Source organism: Panthera onca, chromosome C1 (assembly GCF_046562875.1).
Source record: "Panthera onca isolate mPanOnc1 chromosome C1, mPanOnc1 haplotype 2, whole genome shotgun sequence".
NCBI classification, from domain to species: domain Eukaryota; kingdom Metazoa; phylum Chordata; class Mammalia; order Carnivora; family Felidae; genus Panthera; species Panthera onca.
This window is the reverse complement of record NC_138346.1, coordinates 200,172,015-200,187,127: the sequence shown is the minus strand read 5'-3', so window position 1 is coordinate 200,187,127 and position 15,113 is coordinate 200,172,015. Positions and strand designations below refer to the sequence as shown.

Genomic DNA, 15,113 nt, shown 5'->3' with positions numbered 1-15,113 from the left:
AAAAATACAAATACAAGTAAAACCTTGCATTGTAACAGAGTAACTTGTTCTCTGAGTGTTCCACGAGATGAACAAACATTTCTAATAAATTTTAACTTGATAAACAAGCAATGTCTTGCAATACGAGTAGTACGTGGTGCCAAATGTCCCATGATCAACATTTAGCCAATGGTTCTCTCTTTCTCCTTCTCTGTGTGTCTCTCTCTTCCTCGCTGTGGGATTGTGGGTGATCGTCTCCCATGCTCGGATGCTCTGTCTCAGGCCGCAGTGTTTGGCAGAAATCAGTGATTTTTCAGAACGTTGGAAGGTGCCCACACTGCCACTAGTATACTTTTTTGTCACTTCAAAGCACCTATAGACAGACCTTTGCTTTTTCATACAAGAGTAAGCTTAGGAATGCTTTGCTTCATTCTAGGTCAGGCTGCCTGCAGATATAGACCCTTTCCTCTGCTGCCTTATTGCCAGTTACATTAAATACAGTAGATGACAAGTTTACTAATACTGTACTGTAATCAACATCCGTTAGTGATAATGAAAGTGGTCCTACACCATAATCCTCCTCTCTCTTCTCTCTCTCACGCCAGCCATGAAGGCTTTCAAAGGTAAGTGTAGGTTAATTTGTTTATTTTTCTTTATATTTTGTATTTTATTTATTATTTGCTGTTATGTTACAATATTGTGATCATTTTTATATGAATATTTTGGGTTGTGGAACAAATCATCCGAGTTTCCATTATTTCTTATGGAGAAATTCACTTTGATACACAGGTGCTTTGGATTATAAGCATGTTGCCAGAATGAACTATGCTCACAAACTAAGGTTTTACTGTACTTTACTTCTGGAGCACCTGGGTGGCTCAGTCAGAAGAGCGTGTGATTCTTGATCTCAGGGTCATGAGGCCAAGCTCCACGCTGAATGTAGAGCTTACTTAAGAAAAATACTTGATTACTAAAAAAACACTAACCATCATCTGAGCTTTCAGTGAGTTGTAATCTTTTTGCTGATAAGAGGGTCTGGCCTTGATGTTGATGGCTGCTGACTGATCAGGGTGGTGGGTGCTGAAGGCTGGGGCAAGTTCTTAATATAAGACAATGATGTTTGACACATCGGTTGACTTTTCCTTTCAGCATCATAACATGTGGTGCTGTTTGATAACATATTTTACCCACAGCAGAACTCCTTTCAAAATTAGGGTCAATCTGGGGCTCCTGAGTGGCTCAGTTGGTTTAAGTGTCCAACTTCGGCTCAGGTCATGATCTCACAGTTCATGAATTTGAGCCCTTCATTGGGCTCTCTTCTGTCAGGGCAGAGCCTGCTTTGGATCCTCTGTCTCCCTCTCCCTCTGTCTGTCTGCCTGTCTGTCTCTCTCTCTCAAAAATAAATAAGCCTTAAAAAATAATTCAAGTCAGTGCGCCTGGGTGGCTCAGTCAGTTGGGCGTCCGACCTCGGCTCAGGTCATGATCTCACAGCTTGTGGGTTTGAGCCCCACATTGGGCTCTGTGCTGACAGCTCAGAGCCTGGAGCCTGCTTCGGATTCTGTGTCCCTCTCTCGCTCTGCCCCTCACCCGCTCATGTTCTGTCTCTCTCTCTCTCTCTCTCTCTTAAGAATAAATAAAACATTAAAATATAATAATAATAATAATAATTCAAGTCAATCCTCTCAAACCTTGCTGCTTTATCAACTAAGTTTATTTGATATTTTAAATCCCTTGTTGTCATTTCAACATTCTTCGCAGCATCTTCACCAGGAGGAGATTCCATCTCAAGAAACCACTCTCCTTGCTCATCCATAAGAAGCAACTCTTCATCTGTTCAAGTTGTATCATGGGATCACAGCCATTCAGTCCCATCTTCAGGCTCCATTTCTCGTTCTAGTTCTCTTGCTGTCTCCACCCCATCTGCAGGTACTTCTTCCATTGAAGTCTTGAACACCCCCCCACACACACAGTCATCCATGTGGGAATCAGCTTCTTCCAAACACCCAGAAATGTTGATATTTTGACCTCTCCTCATGAATCACAAGTGTTCTTAATGGCATGCAGTTTGGTGGATCCTTTACTTTCCTAAAGATTTTCAATTTACTTTGCCCAGATCCATCAGAAGAATTGCTATCTATGACAGCTACAGCTGTGCAAAATTAATTCCTTAAATAATAAGACTTGAAGGTCAAAATTACCCCTTGAGGGATGCCTGGATGGCTCAGTCAATTAAGCGTCTGACTCTTGATTTCAACTCACAGTCACAATCTCACAGTTCATGAGTTTGAGCCCTGCATCAGGCTCTGTACCACCAGTGCAGATTCTCAAGAGACTCTTGGGATTCTCTCTCTCTGCCCCTCCCCTGCTCTCTCTTGCTCTCTCTCAACATAATAAATAAACTTACAAAAAATTACTCCTTGATCCATGGAATGGCTATTGTGTTAGCAGGCGTGAAAACAAAATTAGTCTCACTGTACATCTCCATCTGAGCTCTTGGGTGACCCGGTGCATTGTCACTGAGCAGTAGGAATCTTTCTTTCTGGGCAGTAGGTCTCAAGAGTGGCTTAAAAAATTTAGTAAACCATGTTATAAACCGATGTGCTGTCATCTGTTCCATTTGTAGAGTACAGGCAGAGTAGATTTAACATAGTCCTTAAAGGCCCTAGGATTTTTGGTATGGTCAGTGAGCACTGGCTTCTACTTAAAGTCACCATCTCTACTAGCCCTTGACAAGAGAGTCAGCCTGTCCTTTGAAGTTTTGAAGCCAGCATTGATTTTTTCCTAACTATGAAATTCCTAGACGGAATCTTCTATTTTAAAGCCGTTTTCATCTACATTGAAAACCTGTTGTTTAGTGTAGGTACCTTCATAAATTATCTTGGCTAGATCTTCTGGAGAACTTGTTGCAGCCTCCACATTGCCATGTGCTGTTTCACCTTGCATTTTTATGGAGATAGCGTCTTTCCTTAAACCTCACGAACTGAACTCTCTTAGCTTCAGACTTTTCTTCTGCAGTTTCCTCCCCTCTCTCAGCCTTCACACAATTGAAGAGAGTTAGGGCCTTGCTCTGGATTAGGTTTGGCTTAAGGGAGTGTTGGGGTTAGTTTGATCTTCTCTCTCGACTACTCAAACTTTCTCCATATCTGCAATAAGGCTATTTCACTTTCTTATCATTCATGTGTTCACTGGAGTAGCACTTTTAATTTCTTTCAAGAACTTTTCCTTTGCATTCACAGCTTGGCTAACTGGACCAAGAGGCCTATCTTCTGGCCATCTTGGCTTTCCACATGCCTTCATCACTAAACTTAATAATTTCTAGCTTTTGATTTAAAGCTGTGACTGTTCCTTTTACTTGAACACTTAGAGGCCATTGTAGAGTTATTAATGGACCTCATCTCCATATTGTTCTGTGTCAGGGACTAGCTAAGCTTGAGGAGAGGGAGAGAGATAGAGGAATAGCTAGTCAGTGGAGCAGTCAGAACACACACATCTATCGATTAAGTTCACAGTCTCATGTGGGCCTGGTTCATGGTTCCCCAAAACATTTACAATAGTAAAATCAAAGATCACTGATCACAGATCACTATAACAAATATTATAATAGTGAAAAGTTTGAAATATTGCAAGAATTACTGAAACGTGACAAAGAGACACAAAGTGAGCAAATGCTATTGGAAAACTAGTGACAGTAGACTTGCTTGACACAGGGTTGTCTCAGACCTTCAATTTGTTAAAAATGCAGTATCTGTGAAGCACAATAATATGAAGTATGTCTAAGTGAGGAAGATGACAGAGAAAGTTAATTGAGGAATTTCTTTACTTCAGGTCTTTATATGTTATCTTCCCAATGAGGCCCTTCTCACACAATTTGTAATTTAGCACTCTCTCTCTCAGCCCACCCTGTTTCCCTTTCCTGAATAATTTTTCTCTACAGTACTTATTACCATCTAACGTACTAGAAAGAAGGCATGAGGTTTTTCCACACTGTATTCACTACCGTGTCCCCAACACCTGGGACAATACCTGATACTTTAGAGGTGCTCAGGAAATAATTGTGGTATGAATATATAAGGCTTGTGGTTTCCCAGTAATAATAATCCAATTCATTAAGTGGGTATTTTGCAATACATGGCAAGCACTGAGCTAGATTCATTATATAAAGTACACTATGGCCACTGCTCTTTTCCATAATAAAACACTTTTTGGAGGCATTATTTGAAACAGAACATTGAATTGGTTAAGTCGTTGGTTTGATTCTGCTATAGAATTTCAGAACCAGAAGGGAGCTTGGCAATAATTTGATTCAGCCACCTGATGTCACATAGTTGCCTGAAGTTCCATCAGTGTCATTGATAACCTCGTCTCACTTCCCTCTTTCCCTTGTCCTCACAACCTGTGAATCTTTTGGCTCGGCTGTTTTTCCCACACTTTCTAATCTCCATTCAGCTAACTGTCGTTTCCAGCTGGGCCTACCTTTCCCACTGCCTCTACTGCACTCTAAGTGACTCTGTAAATCCTTAACCCAGCCCTGGAAAAACCCTTCCATCTTTCTTACCTGAAATTTTCCTGTTTAATCTCATTTCTTACAACTCTCTCCTCAGTTCTAGAAGCATGTCCTGATCCCGAGGGTATCCTTAAGAACTTATTGTCTTCAAAATGGGCAAAAGACATGAACAGACACTTTTCTAAAGAAGACATCCAGATGGCTAACAGACACATGAAAAAATGCTCATCACTCATCATCAGGGAAGAACAAATTAAAACCACAATGAGATACAACCTCACACCAGTCAGAATGGCTAAAATGAACAACTCAGGCAAAAACAGATGTTGGCAAGGATGTGGAGAAAGAGGATCTCTTTTGCACTGCTGGTGGAATGCAAACTGGTGCAGCCACTCTGGAAAACAGTATGGAGATTCCTCAAAAAGTTAAAAATAGAACTACCCTATGACCCAGGAATTGTACTACTAGGCATTTATCCAGGGGATAGAGGTGTGCTGTTTCAAAGGGACACATGCACCCCCGTGTTTCTAGATGCACTATCAACAATAGCCAAAGTATGGAAAGAGCCCAAATGTTCATTGACAGATGAATGGATAAAGAAGATGTGGTGTGTGTGTGTGCGCGCGCGCGTGCGTGTGTACACACACACACACACACACACATATACATACATATATACATACATACATACATACATACAATGGAGTATTACTTGGCCATCAAAAAGAATGAAATCTTGCCATTTCTAACTACGTGGATGGAACTTAGAGGGTATCATGCTAAGTGAAATTAGCCAGTCAGAGAAAGACAAATATCATATGACTTCACTCATATGTGGAATTTAAGATACAAAACAGGTGAACATAAGGGAAGGGAAGCAAAAATAATACGAAACAAGGAGGAGGACAAAACATAAGAGACTCTTGGGGCGCCTGGGTGGCTCAGTCGGTTGGGCGGCCGACTTCGGCTCAGGTCATGATCTCGCGGTCCGTGAGTTCGAGCCCCGTGTCGGGCTCTGTGCTGACAGCTCAGAGCCTGGAGCCTGTTTCAGATTCTGTGTCTCCCTCTCTCTGACCCTCCCCCGTTCATGCTCTGTCTCTCTCTGTCTCAAAAATAAATAAACGTTAAAAAAAAAAAAATTAAAAAAAAAAAAAAAGATTCATTTAAAAATAAAAAAATAAAAAAAACATAAGAGACTCTTAAATAGAACAAACTGAGGGTTGCTGGAGGGGGTGTGGTTGGGGGGATGGGCTAAATGAGGAAGGGGTATTAAGGAAGACACTTGTTGGGATGAGCACTGGGTGTTGTACATAGGGGATGAATCACTGAAATCTACTACTGAAATCATTATTGCACTATATGCTAACTAACTTGGATGTAAATTAAAAAATAAAATTTTTAAAAAAGAACTTATTGTCTTCAAAACACAAACTTGAAGAAAAAGCAAAAAGGCAGTATGTGTGTAACACCAGTTTTTTAGCCTGAGGTCTTTCATTCCATGGAGCTGAAAGCAGTCCGGTGGTGTAACTTCAGTTTCTTCCTCCCATTAACATAGGCCAGCGTATTGCAGGCTTGTAAACATGCATTACTTCATGCCTGGCATACATATAGCCTCAGTGACAGAAAAGCATATCAGAACATCCCCAGTTTTTCCTAAAGAACAGTGGTGTTTAAATTTAAACGTTGGGGGGGGGGGGTGGTCATTTATATAAAGAATCTAGGTGGGGCTAGAGGGCGCCAGATATTTTAAGCAGCTTCAACCATCATGCTCTTTAAAAATTCTCTTAATCCTCACAACTCTGTGAGTAATTCTCTCCATTTTGCAGGTGTGGAAACTGAGGCTCATGTAAGTTAAAAGTAACTTGTTCAGAGTTGCCTAATCAGTAAACAGGAAAGCTGAAATTATAAAATGCTCATCACTCATCATCAGGGAAGAACAAATTAAAACCACAATGAGATACAACCTCACACCAGTCAGAATGGGTAAAATGGAGCCTCTGCTCCAGGTCTCTAGGGCCTCTGCTCTCTTCCATTGTCAAACCATGTTGCCTTCTGGAAGTTGGGGTAGCAGGGAACAAGAATTACAGTATTTGATGTAGCATAGGAAGCAGGTATGTTTGCTTTTGCATCTAACAAACCAGCCACAGAAAGAAACCAATGCCAGGGCACCTGAATGGTTCATTCAGTTGAGTGTCTGACTCTTGATTTCGGCTCAGGTCATGATCTTACGGTTCATAAGCTCCAGCCCCACATCGGGCTCTGCTCTATGAGCATGGAAAGCCTGCTTGGGATTCTTTCTCTCTCCCTCCCTCTCTCTGCCTTTCCCACCCCCGCCCCCCTACTTGTGCACTCTCTTCTCTCTCTTTCTCAAAGTACATAAATAAACTTTAAATTTGCCAGGTGGTAAACAGCAGCTATACCAGGATCCATAAATCTATCTGTTGTACTCTGGTATGTCCTGTCAACCTAAACTAAATTCTCCAGTACTGTTTCTAGGCTGTGAGTGTGTGTAATGTGCCTGGTTTAAACTTATTCACAGTAATCGTTTTGTCTGGGCTGTTCCATCGGCTTGCTGTTTTTGTATACCAAACCTGATTGTGTTCAGACTTCCTCCTTGGCCTGCTTCTTCCAATATGCTCCCTGGATTCATGATACAGAAATGTCATCCTCTTCCGTTTCTGACTAACCTCTTTGTAATGACTTTTTTTTGCCATGTACCATTGTCTGGCTACTCCTGACTTGGCCTTTCCTTTCTGGACTTGTTTTCTTTTACTATAGCAACTGTGATAATTATCGCTTGCATTTACTGAGAGTTTTCCGTGTGCCAGGCACATCGCAGAGGGCTCTATTTATGTTCGTGTCATTTAATCCTCACAACTGCCTCGTACTGCTAAGTATGGTTATGCTCATTTTACAGAATGGAAAATCGAGACACAGAGAGGTAAAGGAACTTGCCTAGTGTTAACATCTAGTGATAGATCTGGAATTAAAATTTCAGTTGCCTCCAAAGCACATCCTCTTTTTTATATATAAAATAAAATATTTTTTTTTAATATTTATTTTTGAGAGAGAGAGACAGAGCATGAGCAGGAGAGGGGCAGAGAGAGAGACACACGCAGAATCCAAAGAAGCAAGAACTGTCACCACGGTACGTGACGTGGGGCTGGGACTCACGGACTGTGAGATCATGACCTGAGCCGAAGTCAGACGCTCCCAAAGCTCATCCTCTTAAACATATGCTGTGTTACATCCATGATGAAGAAGATGATGGTGATGATGATGGTTACTACAATATGTTGAGCACCTACTGGGTGCTGGGCAGCAGGTGCCACCTTTTGCCTCCCATTTTACAGTGTGGAAACTGCTGTTACACATGCTCTGCTTTTAGGCTAATAAGTAAGTGCCAGAGTTTGAAAGTATTGGATATTCTTGCATTAGAGCATTCTTTCAATATGTTTTTCCTTTTACTCTCTTTCCTATTTTAATGGTCAGCGTAATAATGTTTTTCTGACTGCTACCAGTATTAACAATTAAAATGTTGCCTGAGGTTTTCTATACTTTTTTTCTTACCATTGATTTGGCTTTATTATTTTCTTATTTGTTACCTTTGCTATTTTTTTTTTTCTGTATCAAAAGCAGATAAAGGGGGTAAAATAACGGGGGGAAAGGAGAAGGTACTAAGGAAAGGTAAAAGGAAATTCCAGATACTAGAAATTCTTCTGTGAGCTCGGTTTGGAATACTAAGATTTAAACTAAAAGATTTGGGGTTTTGTTGTTGTTTGTTTTGTTTTTCGCAGCCGTCATTTGTTGAAGGAATATTAGGGCTTTGGCACTTACAAACTTGGTGACATAAGTCACAGTATTTGACCTTACTAACCTTAGTTTCCTAATCTGATAATAGGTTAAATAATATGCTCTTCACAATGCATGGTTAGTTGTGGCAATGATTAAATCCAGTAACCAACGTCAACCTCCATAACGTAGTGCTCAGAAGTGTTAGTTTACCATTTTTACCTTCAGGTGTTAATGAAATAATCCAGCGTATGTGGCTAAACACTGCAGCTTGTGTTAGATATGGCTTTTTGCATTTACCAAATTAAGTGTTAGCATACACAGGTATGTCTGTGGATAAAAATTCATCAAGCTGTATCCTTAATATTTAAGTACTTCGACTATATGTAAGTTAGTTATATCATTAAAAAAGAAAAATCAGCATGCAAGCTGCACCTTCAGTTGGGACATGTGGTTAGCTGATATTTTCATGTATTATATGCAACATGTGGGGTCATTACCTATCATTTTGTAATCCCCAAGGTCATTTAGTGGTTATTGAGCTTGAGCAGGAAGAGAAATACTGTCAAACATTTATTTCAAATTTATTATTTTAGTAAGCAAAATTTTCAGAACTATTTATTTTTAGGGAAGGTATATTCAGTCCTAAACTATTACTCCTAATGTTATTAATTCCCCCTGTGTATAGATCTCATCCTGCTTTGGATCTGTCACTTATAGGTAGGAAATACTACAGTTTTAGAGCAAGCCGTGAAATGTGAGAACAGTCGGTACTTGTGAGGCAAGCCTGTCTTGAAGACATATCTTTGAGTCTACCTCCCTTCCCATCAGTGTGTAATGCACAACCCTGACGTTTTGTGCATGATTACATCTACAAGTTCTACTCTGGAGTAGGCTCCCATTCTTCTATAGCTGTGAATCTGGAGAGTTATAAAATGCTCAACGGCAGGAGAAGTAGGTGTGGCCTTTCGGGGCGGGCCACACAGCAGCCCGAATGTAGTTGGCAGTCTCCTCCCCTTCCTGCACTTGAGCTCTTCACAGTGTGCGCTCTGGAATGACAGGCATTCCTGTGTGAGGAGAGCCAGCGTGAAGACATATTTGTAAGAACCACAAGTGCCCAGGCTGGGATACAGGGAACAGAAACTCCAGCAAATTAACTCACCTCATGCTTTTTCCCGACGTTTGGCAGTGACACTGAGAGAGGAGTGCATGTCTCTTCTTTATGTGGATTTATCTTTTTAAGTTTTCTTTGGTCCGGGACAGTTTGTTGTCGTGAGACACATCAGACAATTTAATCATGGGGCAAGCTGACGTCTCCAGACCGGTAAATCCAGATGCAGTTGGTGAGTAATAGAAGGCAAAGAAATTTTGACAGAGGCAAGGCAGATGAAGATGTGAAATTGAATATTTTATAGGGAGTTGACCAGGAGGATTTTGTTGTTTATAACTTTAGGATGTGTACAACTTTGTGAAGAATGAATGAAACGTTGTAAGTTGTTTTTCATTCAATTATATTAATTTGCCACTCATAGTTTTGTTTTACTTGAGCCCTTCGGAGTTTTTTTTTATATAATAGTGTAGGGAAACTATTAATTTCTTGCCCTTGCAGAAGATAAGTGCTACAGGAACTCATATTTAGAATTCAATGTTTTACTAGCGTGTTGCAGGACTTGGTATGTATATGGTCTAGAGGTAGCACAGCTGATTTCTATAAATGGGACTTTTTTCAAGAATTGACATAATTTCTTAGACTCAGTTATATATACATCCTCCAGATAAGTCTCAGGCTTTTCCCATTGTGCTGGTGTTTCCATTTCTCATAAGGCAGTTCTTTGATATAAACATTTCTCAAGTCAGTGCTTTATATTTGAAGTGTTTTTGTCTCAGAGATAGCTAGAGAGCAAGCTGGTAATTACAAGTGTAGCTTAGAGTTTCAAGGCTTGTAAGTGAAGTGGCAGTCCATTGTCACTGAAGGCTCATTTTCCCAACCGTGTGGAGTTTTGTATAAGATGAAGATGGAAAGGTGGGAAAAAACAGTTTTAAGTGGGTATTTGTTAAAGGGTTGAAAATGTAAGCAAAGTGGGGGAAAGCCTATGAATCATTTCTTGATATTACACTTTTAAAAAAATGATTTATACCTTCTCTTTGATTTAGGAAGTAGCAGAAAACATGTTCAGTCCTAGGCTGCTCTTTTTTCAGAAATGAAAAATGTTGATGACTTTAAAGAAAACATTTAAAGTGTGGGAACACAGGTAACATTCCCAAATATCTCGTGATTTAATATTATTTAGTTTCTAAAAGTGTGTTTCCCCCCTGAGATCTTGCCAGATGAAGTTCCTACAAAGTATTTTTCATGTTTTACTGAAGCTGAAGCACATGGATCACAAAGTGAATCACAGAGCAACAGATTTTCAGGACCACAGTCAGGACTTGATTCACTTCACCTTGATCATGAGCAATTTTTAAAACTTTCTTTTATTTTTAGTGAAATTTCTCATAAATAGAAAAAAGCATAGACAAAAATACACAAAAATATAAAGGATCCTTTGGGCCACTGCCCAGCTTAAGAAATGAAATTAAAAACAGAGATATCCCGCTCCACCCCTCTCTCTATGCCCATGCCCGCATTCCCTTGTGATGACATTTTGTTTCTTTGGTCCCAGAGGTAACCACCCTCCTGAAATTGATAAATTCACTTTTGGGTCACTAACTTCTCCTATAGTTCTTCATTAATAAGGATAAGGATCTAAACAATGCTAGGCAGTTATCTATGAGATGGAAATGAATGGTATTTGAAAACCAAGAAATAGGCAAAGAGATATAAATTACTGATAGGATATAACTTACTTAGGAAGAATGCCCATCTAACATCTATATACAAAAATATTTCATCTAAGTAGATAAAGTTTGATATTTTTGTTTGATAAAAAGTGAGCCTCAAATTCATCAATTTTTCTGTCTACCAATAGTCCTAAAAGCAGAACTAGAAATCACTCAGGCACCTAAGATTTTTATATTCTCTCTAGATTTTTTTTTTTTTTTTAAAGAGAGTGAGCACAAGCAGGGCAGAGGGACAGAGGAAGAGAGAGAGAATCTCAAGCAGAGATCATGGGATCATGACCTGAGCTGAAATCAAGAGTCAGGTGTTCAACCAACTAAGCCACTCAGGTGCCCCTGTTCTCTCTAGATTTAATTTTTGGGTTTTATTTTCTATTTCCTAGATAATTCATAGGTGGCTGTAAGCTATTTTAATGGAGACTATAGTATATTTCTTATAATTCAGGATTTATTCTATTTGAGTAAATCAGGGCCAGGTCATGAAGGGTCAACATTGACACCTTTGAGAACTACGCCATTGCTTTATTTTTATTTTATTTTATTTTATTTTATTTTACTTTATTTTTTAAGAATTCTTTTTTTTCAGATTTATTTTATTTATTTTAAAATTTTTAAGTTTATTTGTTTATTTTGCAAGAGAGAGAAAGGGCACAAGCAGGGGAGAGGCAGAGAGAAGGAGAGACAGAATCCCAAGCAAGCTCCGTGTCATCAGCACAGAGCCCAATGTGGGACTCAAACTCACAAACTGTGAGCTGAGATCAAGAGTCGGATGCTTAACTGACTGCACCCCTTTTATTTATTTATTTATTTATCTATTTTAATGTTTATTTTTTAGAGAAAGCACGAGGGGGAGGTGCAGAGAGAGAGAGAAAGAGACAGACAGAGGATCTAAAGTGGGCTCTGCGCTGACAGCAGAGAGACCGACGTGGGGCTGGAACTCATGAACTGCAAGATCATGATCTGAGCCAACATCAGACAATCAACTCACCACCCAGACGCCCCAAGATTTCTTTTATTAAATTTATTTTTTTGCACTTTTTTAAAAAGTTTATTTATTTATTTTGAGAGAGACAGAGACAGTGCAAGTGAGGTAGGGGCAGAGAGAAGAGGAGACAGAGAATCCCAAGCAGGGTCCACACTGCCAGAGATCACAAAACTGCTAGATCATGACCTGAGCCAAAACCAAGAGTCAGACGCTTAGCCAACTGAGCCACATAGGCGCCCCAAGACTTTTTATTTTTTTTTTTTTAATGTTTATTTACTTTTGAGAGAGAGAGACAGGGCATGAGCGGGGTGGGGGGTTGGGTGTGGGGAGCAGTGAGAAAGAGGGAGACACAGAATCTGAAGCAGGCTCCATGCTCTGAGCTGTCAGCACAGGGCCCGATGCAGGGCTCAAACTCACGAACTGTGAGATCATGACCTGAGCTGAAGTCAGACGCTTAACCGACTGAGCCACCTAGGTGCCCCTAGATTTATTTTATTTTTAGAGAGAGAGTGCACGCATGAGCAAGAGAGTGGGGCAGAGATACAGAGAGAGAGAGAGAATTTTATTTTTTATTTTTGAAAGAGCAAAAATCTTAGGCAGGCTCCATGCTCCGCACGGAGCCGGAGGCAGGGCTTGATCTCATGACCATGGGATCATGACCTGAGCCAAAATCAAGAGTTGAATGCTCAAGCCACCTGGACGCCCCACTACACCTTAGCTTTAAAGGCTTTTACCAAACATAACTGTTTCTTCAGGAAATTTAAGAGGCATTTCAGTGGATGAGTGTGTGGAAAGTCTTATCAGATTCTTTGGAAGGATAAATGTACAAAGTAAATTAAGATTTAAATCATTTGTTTATAGTTCTAGGCCTATAATATAGTAATTCGTTTTAAGCTTTAAAATTGATGGTATTGGGCACCTGCCTGGCTCAGTTGGTAGAGTAGGCAACTCTTGATCTTGGGGTCATGAGTTCGAGCCCCATGTTGGGGGTAGAGTTTACTTAAAAAAATTAATAAAATTGATGGTTCTAAGTTTAGCAAGCTAAGTGAAACAAAATTAGTTACTGGGTATATTGAATATATTTCTTATTATTTAAGGCACTGTAAATGTTTTAGTGGATGCTGATAGATATAAATCATGTCCATGCCCTTGAAGTTTACTTTCTAGCTGAGAATTTAAATATTAAAAGAAAAAATCCAAGATATTTATAAATTTAAGATAATGTGTATTCTTAGGGCATCTAGCTAGCTCAGTCAGTGGGACATGCAACTCTTGATCTTTGGGTTGTTGGTTTGAGCCCCATGTTGGGTATAGAGATTACTTAAAAATAAAATCTTTCAATAAAAACAAAACAAAAAAACGGATAAGATGTATTTCTTTCTTAGTTGACCGTAGCTTATGTTGGATGTCCAGAGCTGTTAATTAAGAAGAGTCTGCTTTCAAATAAATAACCTTTGCATGGGGAATCATATGCACGTAGATAAGATGTTATGTCAGTATCCATCTAGAGTTTTACCATAGGACCTCTCTAACAATTGGTGAATTAATCAATTATTTAAATCCAGAGTAGGAGTTTATGCTGTAGTGTCCATTCAGGAGAATAAGCAATTATCCTCAGTAGTTCGTATAAAATTTTTTTTCCTCAAGTGAAATATGTCCATAGGAGAAGCTTGTATATTTACTCAGAGAAAATGTTCAAGTAGTAATACTTTGTAGTTCTTGATCAACGTAAAAGCTCTTTCTGTCTTCACTAAAATCCTTTACTGTGTATCAGATTAAAGCAGCCAGCTAATTATTAGCACATGTCCTTAAATTAGGCACAAGCCGGGGCCCCTGGGTGGCTCGGTCGGTTAAGTGTCCGACTTCGGCTCAGGTCATGATCTTACGGTCTGTGGGTTCGAGCCCCGCGTCGGGCTCTGTGCTGACAGCTCAGAGCCTGGAGCCTGTTTCAGATTCTGTGTCTCCCTCTCTCTGTGACCCTCCCCCGTTCATGCTCTGTCTCTCTCTATCTCAAAAATAAATAAACGTTAAAAAAAAAAATTAAAAGGAAATAAATTAGGCACAAGACCAAGTAATTTTTTTTTCAATATATGAAGTTTATTGTCAAATTGGTTTCCATACAACACCCAGTGCACATCCCAAAAGGTGCCCTCCTCAATACCCATCACCCACCCTCCTCTCCCTCCCACCCCCCATCAACCCTCAGTTTGTTCTCAGTTTTTAAGAGTCTCTTATGCTTTGGCTCTCTTCCACTCTAACCTCTTTTTTTTTTTTCTTCTTCTTCTTCTTTTTCCTTTTTTTTTCCTTCCCCTCCCCCATGGGTTTCTGTTAAGTTTCTCAGGATCCACATAAGAGTGAAACCATATGGTATCTGTCTTTCTCTGTATGGCTTATTTCACTTAGCATAACACTCTCCAGTTCCATCCATGTTGCTACAAAGGGCCATATTTCATTCTTTCTCATTGCCACGTAGTACTCCATTGTGTTTGTAAACCACAATTTCTTTATCCATTCATCAGTTGGTGGACATTTAGGCTCTTTCCATAATTTGGCTATTGTTGAGAGTGCTGCTATAAACATTGGGGTACAAGTGCCCCTATGCATCAGTACTCCTGTATCCCTTGGGTAAGGGACCAAATAATTTTAATAAACTGTACTCTACCATTTAGTCTGGAACTTTCTTTCTCTCTGCCTTTCCATTCTCTTATCTCTAGGTTTGTGTTTTTGTTTTTTCCTTTTTGACCCTTCATATATTTTTCACTCAAAAATTAGCCTCTTTTTTTTTTTTTTTACTTTTACATAGGAATATATTGCTTTAAAAGGTACCATATTAGAATATTTTCCTCTTTCCTACATTCATTTTCCATCACCTTTTGATTCATTTTGCTCTAAAATTCATAGTTATGGGTTCTCAAGCCCATGATGATGGAGTAATTTGGGGCAAGGTGATTTAGAAATATAGGGTAAAATCAGTAAGGAGAATGTTGGATGGATAAAATTTAATGTAGGTATATA

The 15,113-nt window shown here is 39.5% G+C and overlaps 1 protein-coding gene across 12 annotated transcripts in view; it reads left to right on the top strand.

Annotated features, from left to right (window-relative positions):
- PHACTR4 (phosphatase and actin regulator 4) overlaps nucleotides 1-15,113 on the top strand; it is a 100,436-nt gene that overhangs the window by 47,383 nt on the left and 37,940 nt on the right. For 3 of the 12 annotated variants that reach the window (XM_060624713.3, XM_060624714.3, XM_060624715.3), the window contains one exon: nucleotides 1,738-1,905. The exons of 8 other annotated variants lie outside the window; for them this stretch is intronic. In XM_060624713.3, coding sequence (XP_060480696.2) covers nucleotides 1,738-1,905 — 168 coding nt within the window. Of the gene's footprint in view, nucleotides 1-1,737; nucleotides 1,906-8,122; nucleotides 9,619-15,113 lie in introns of those variants that run through there. One more of the 12 variants, XM_060624716.3, reaches the window with a different exon arrangement.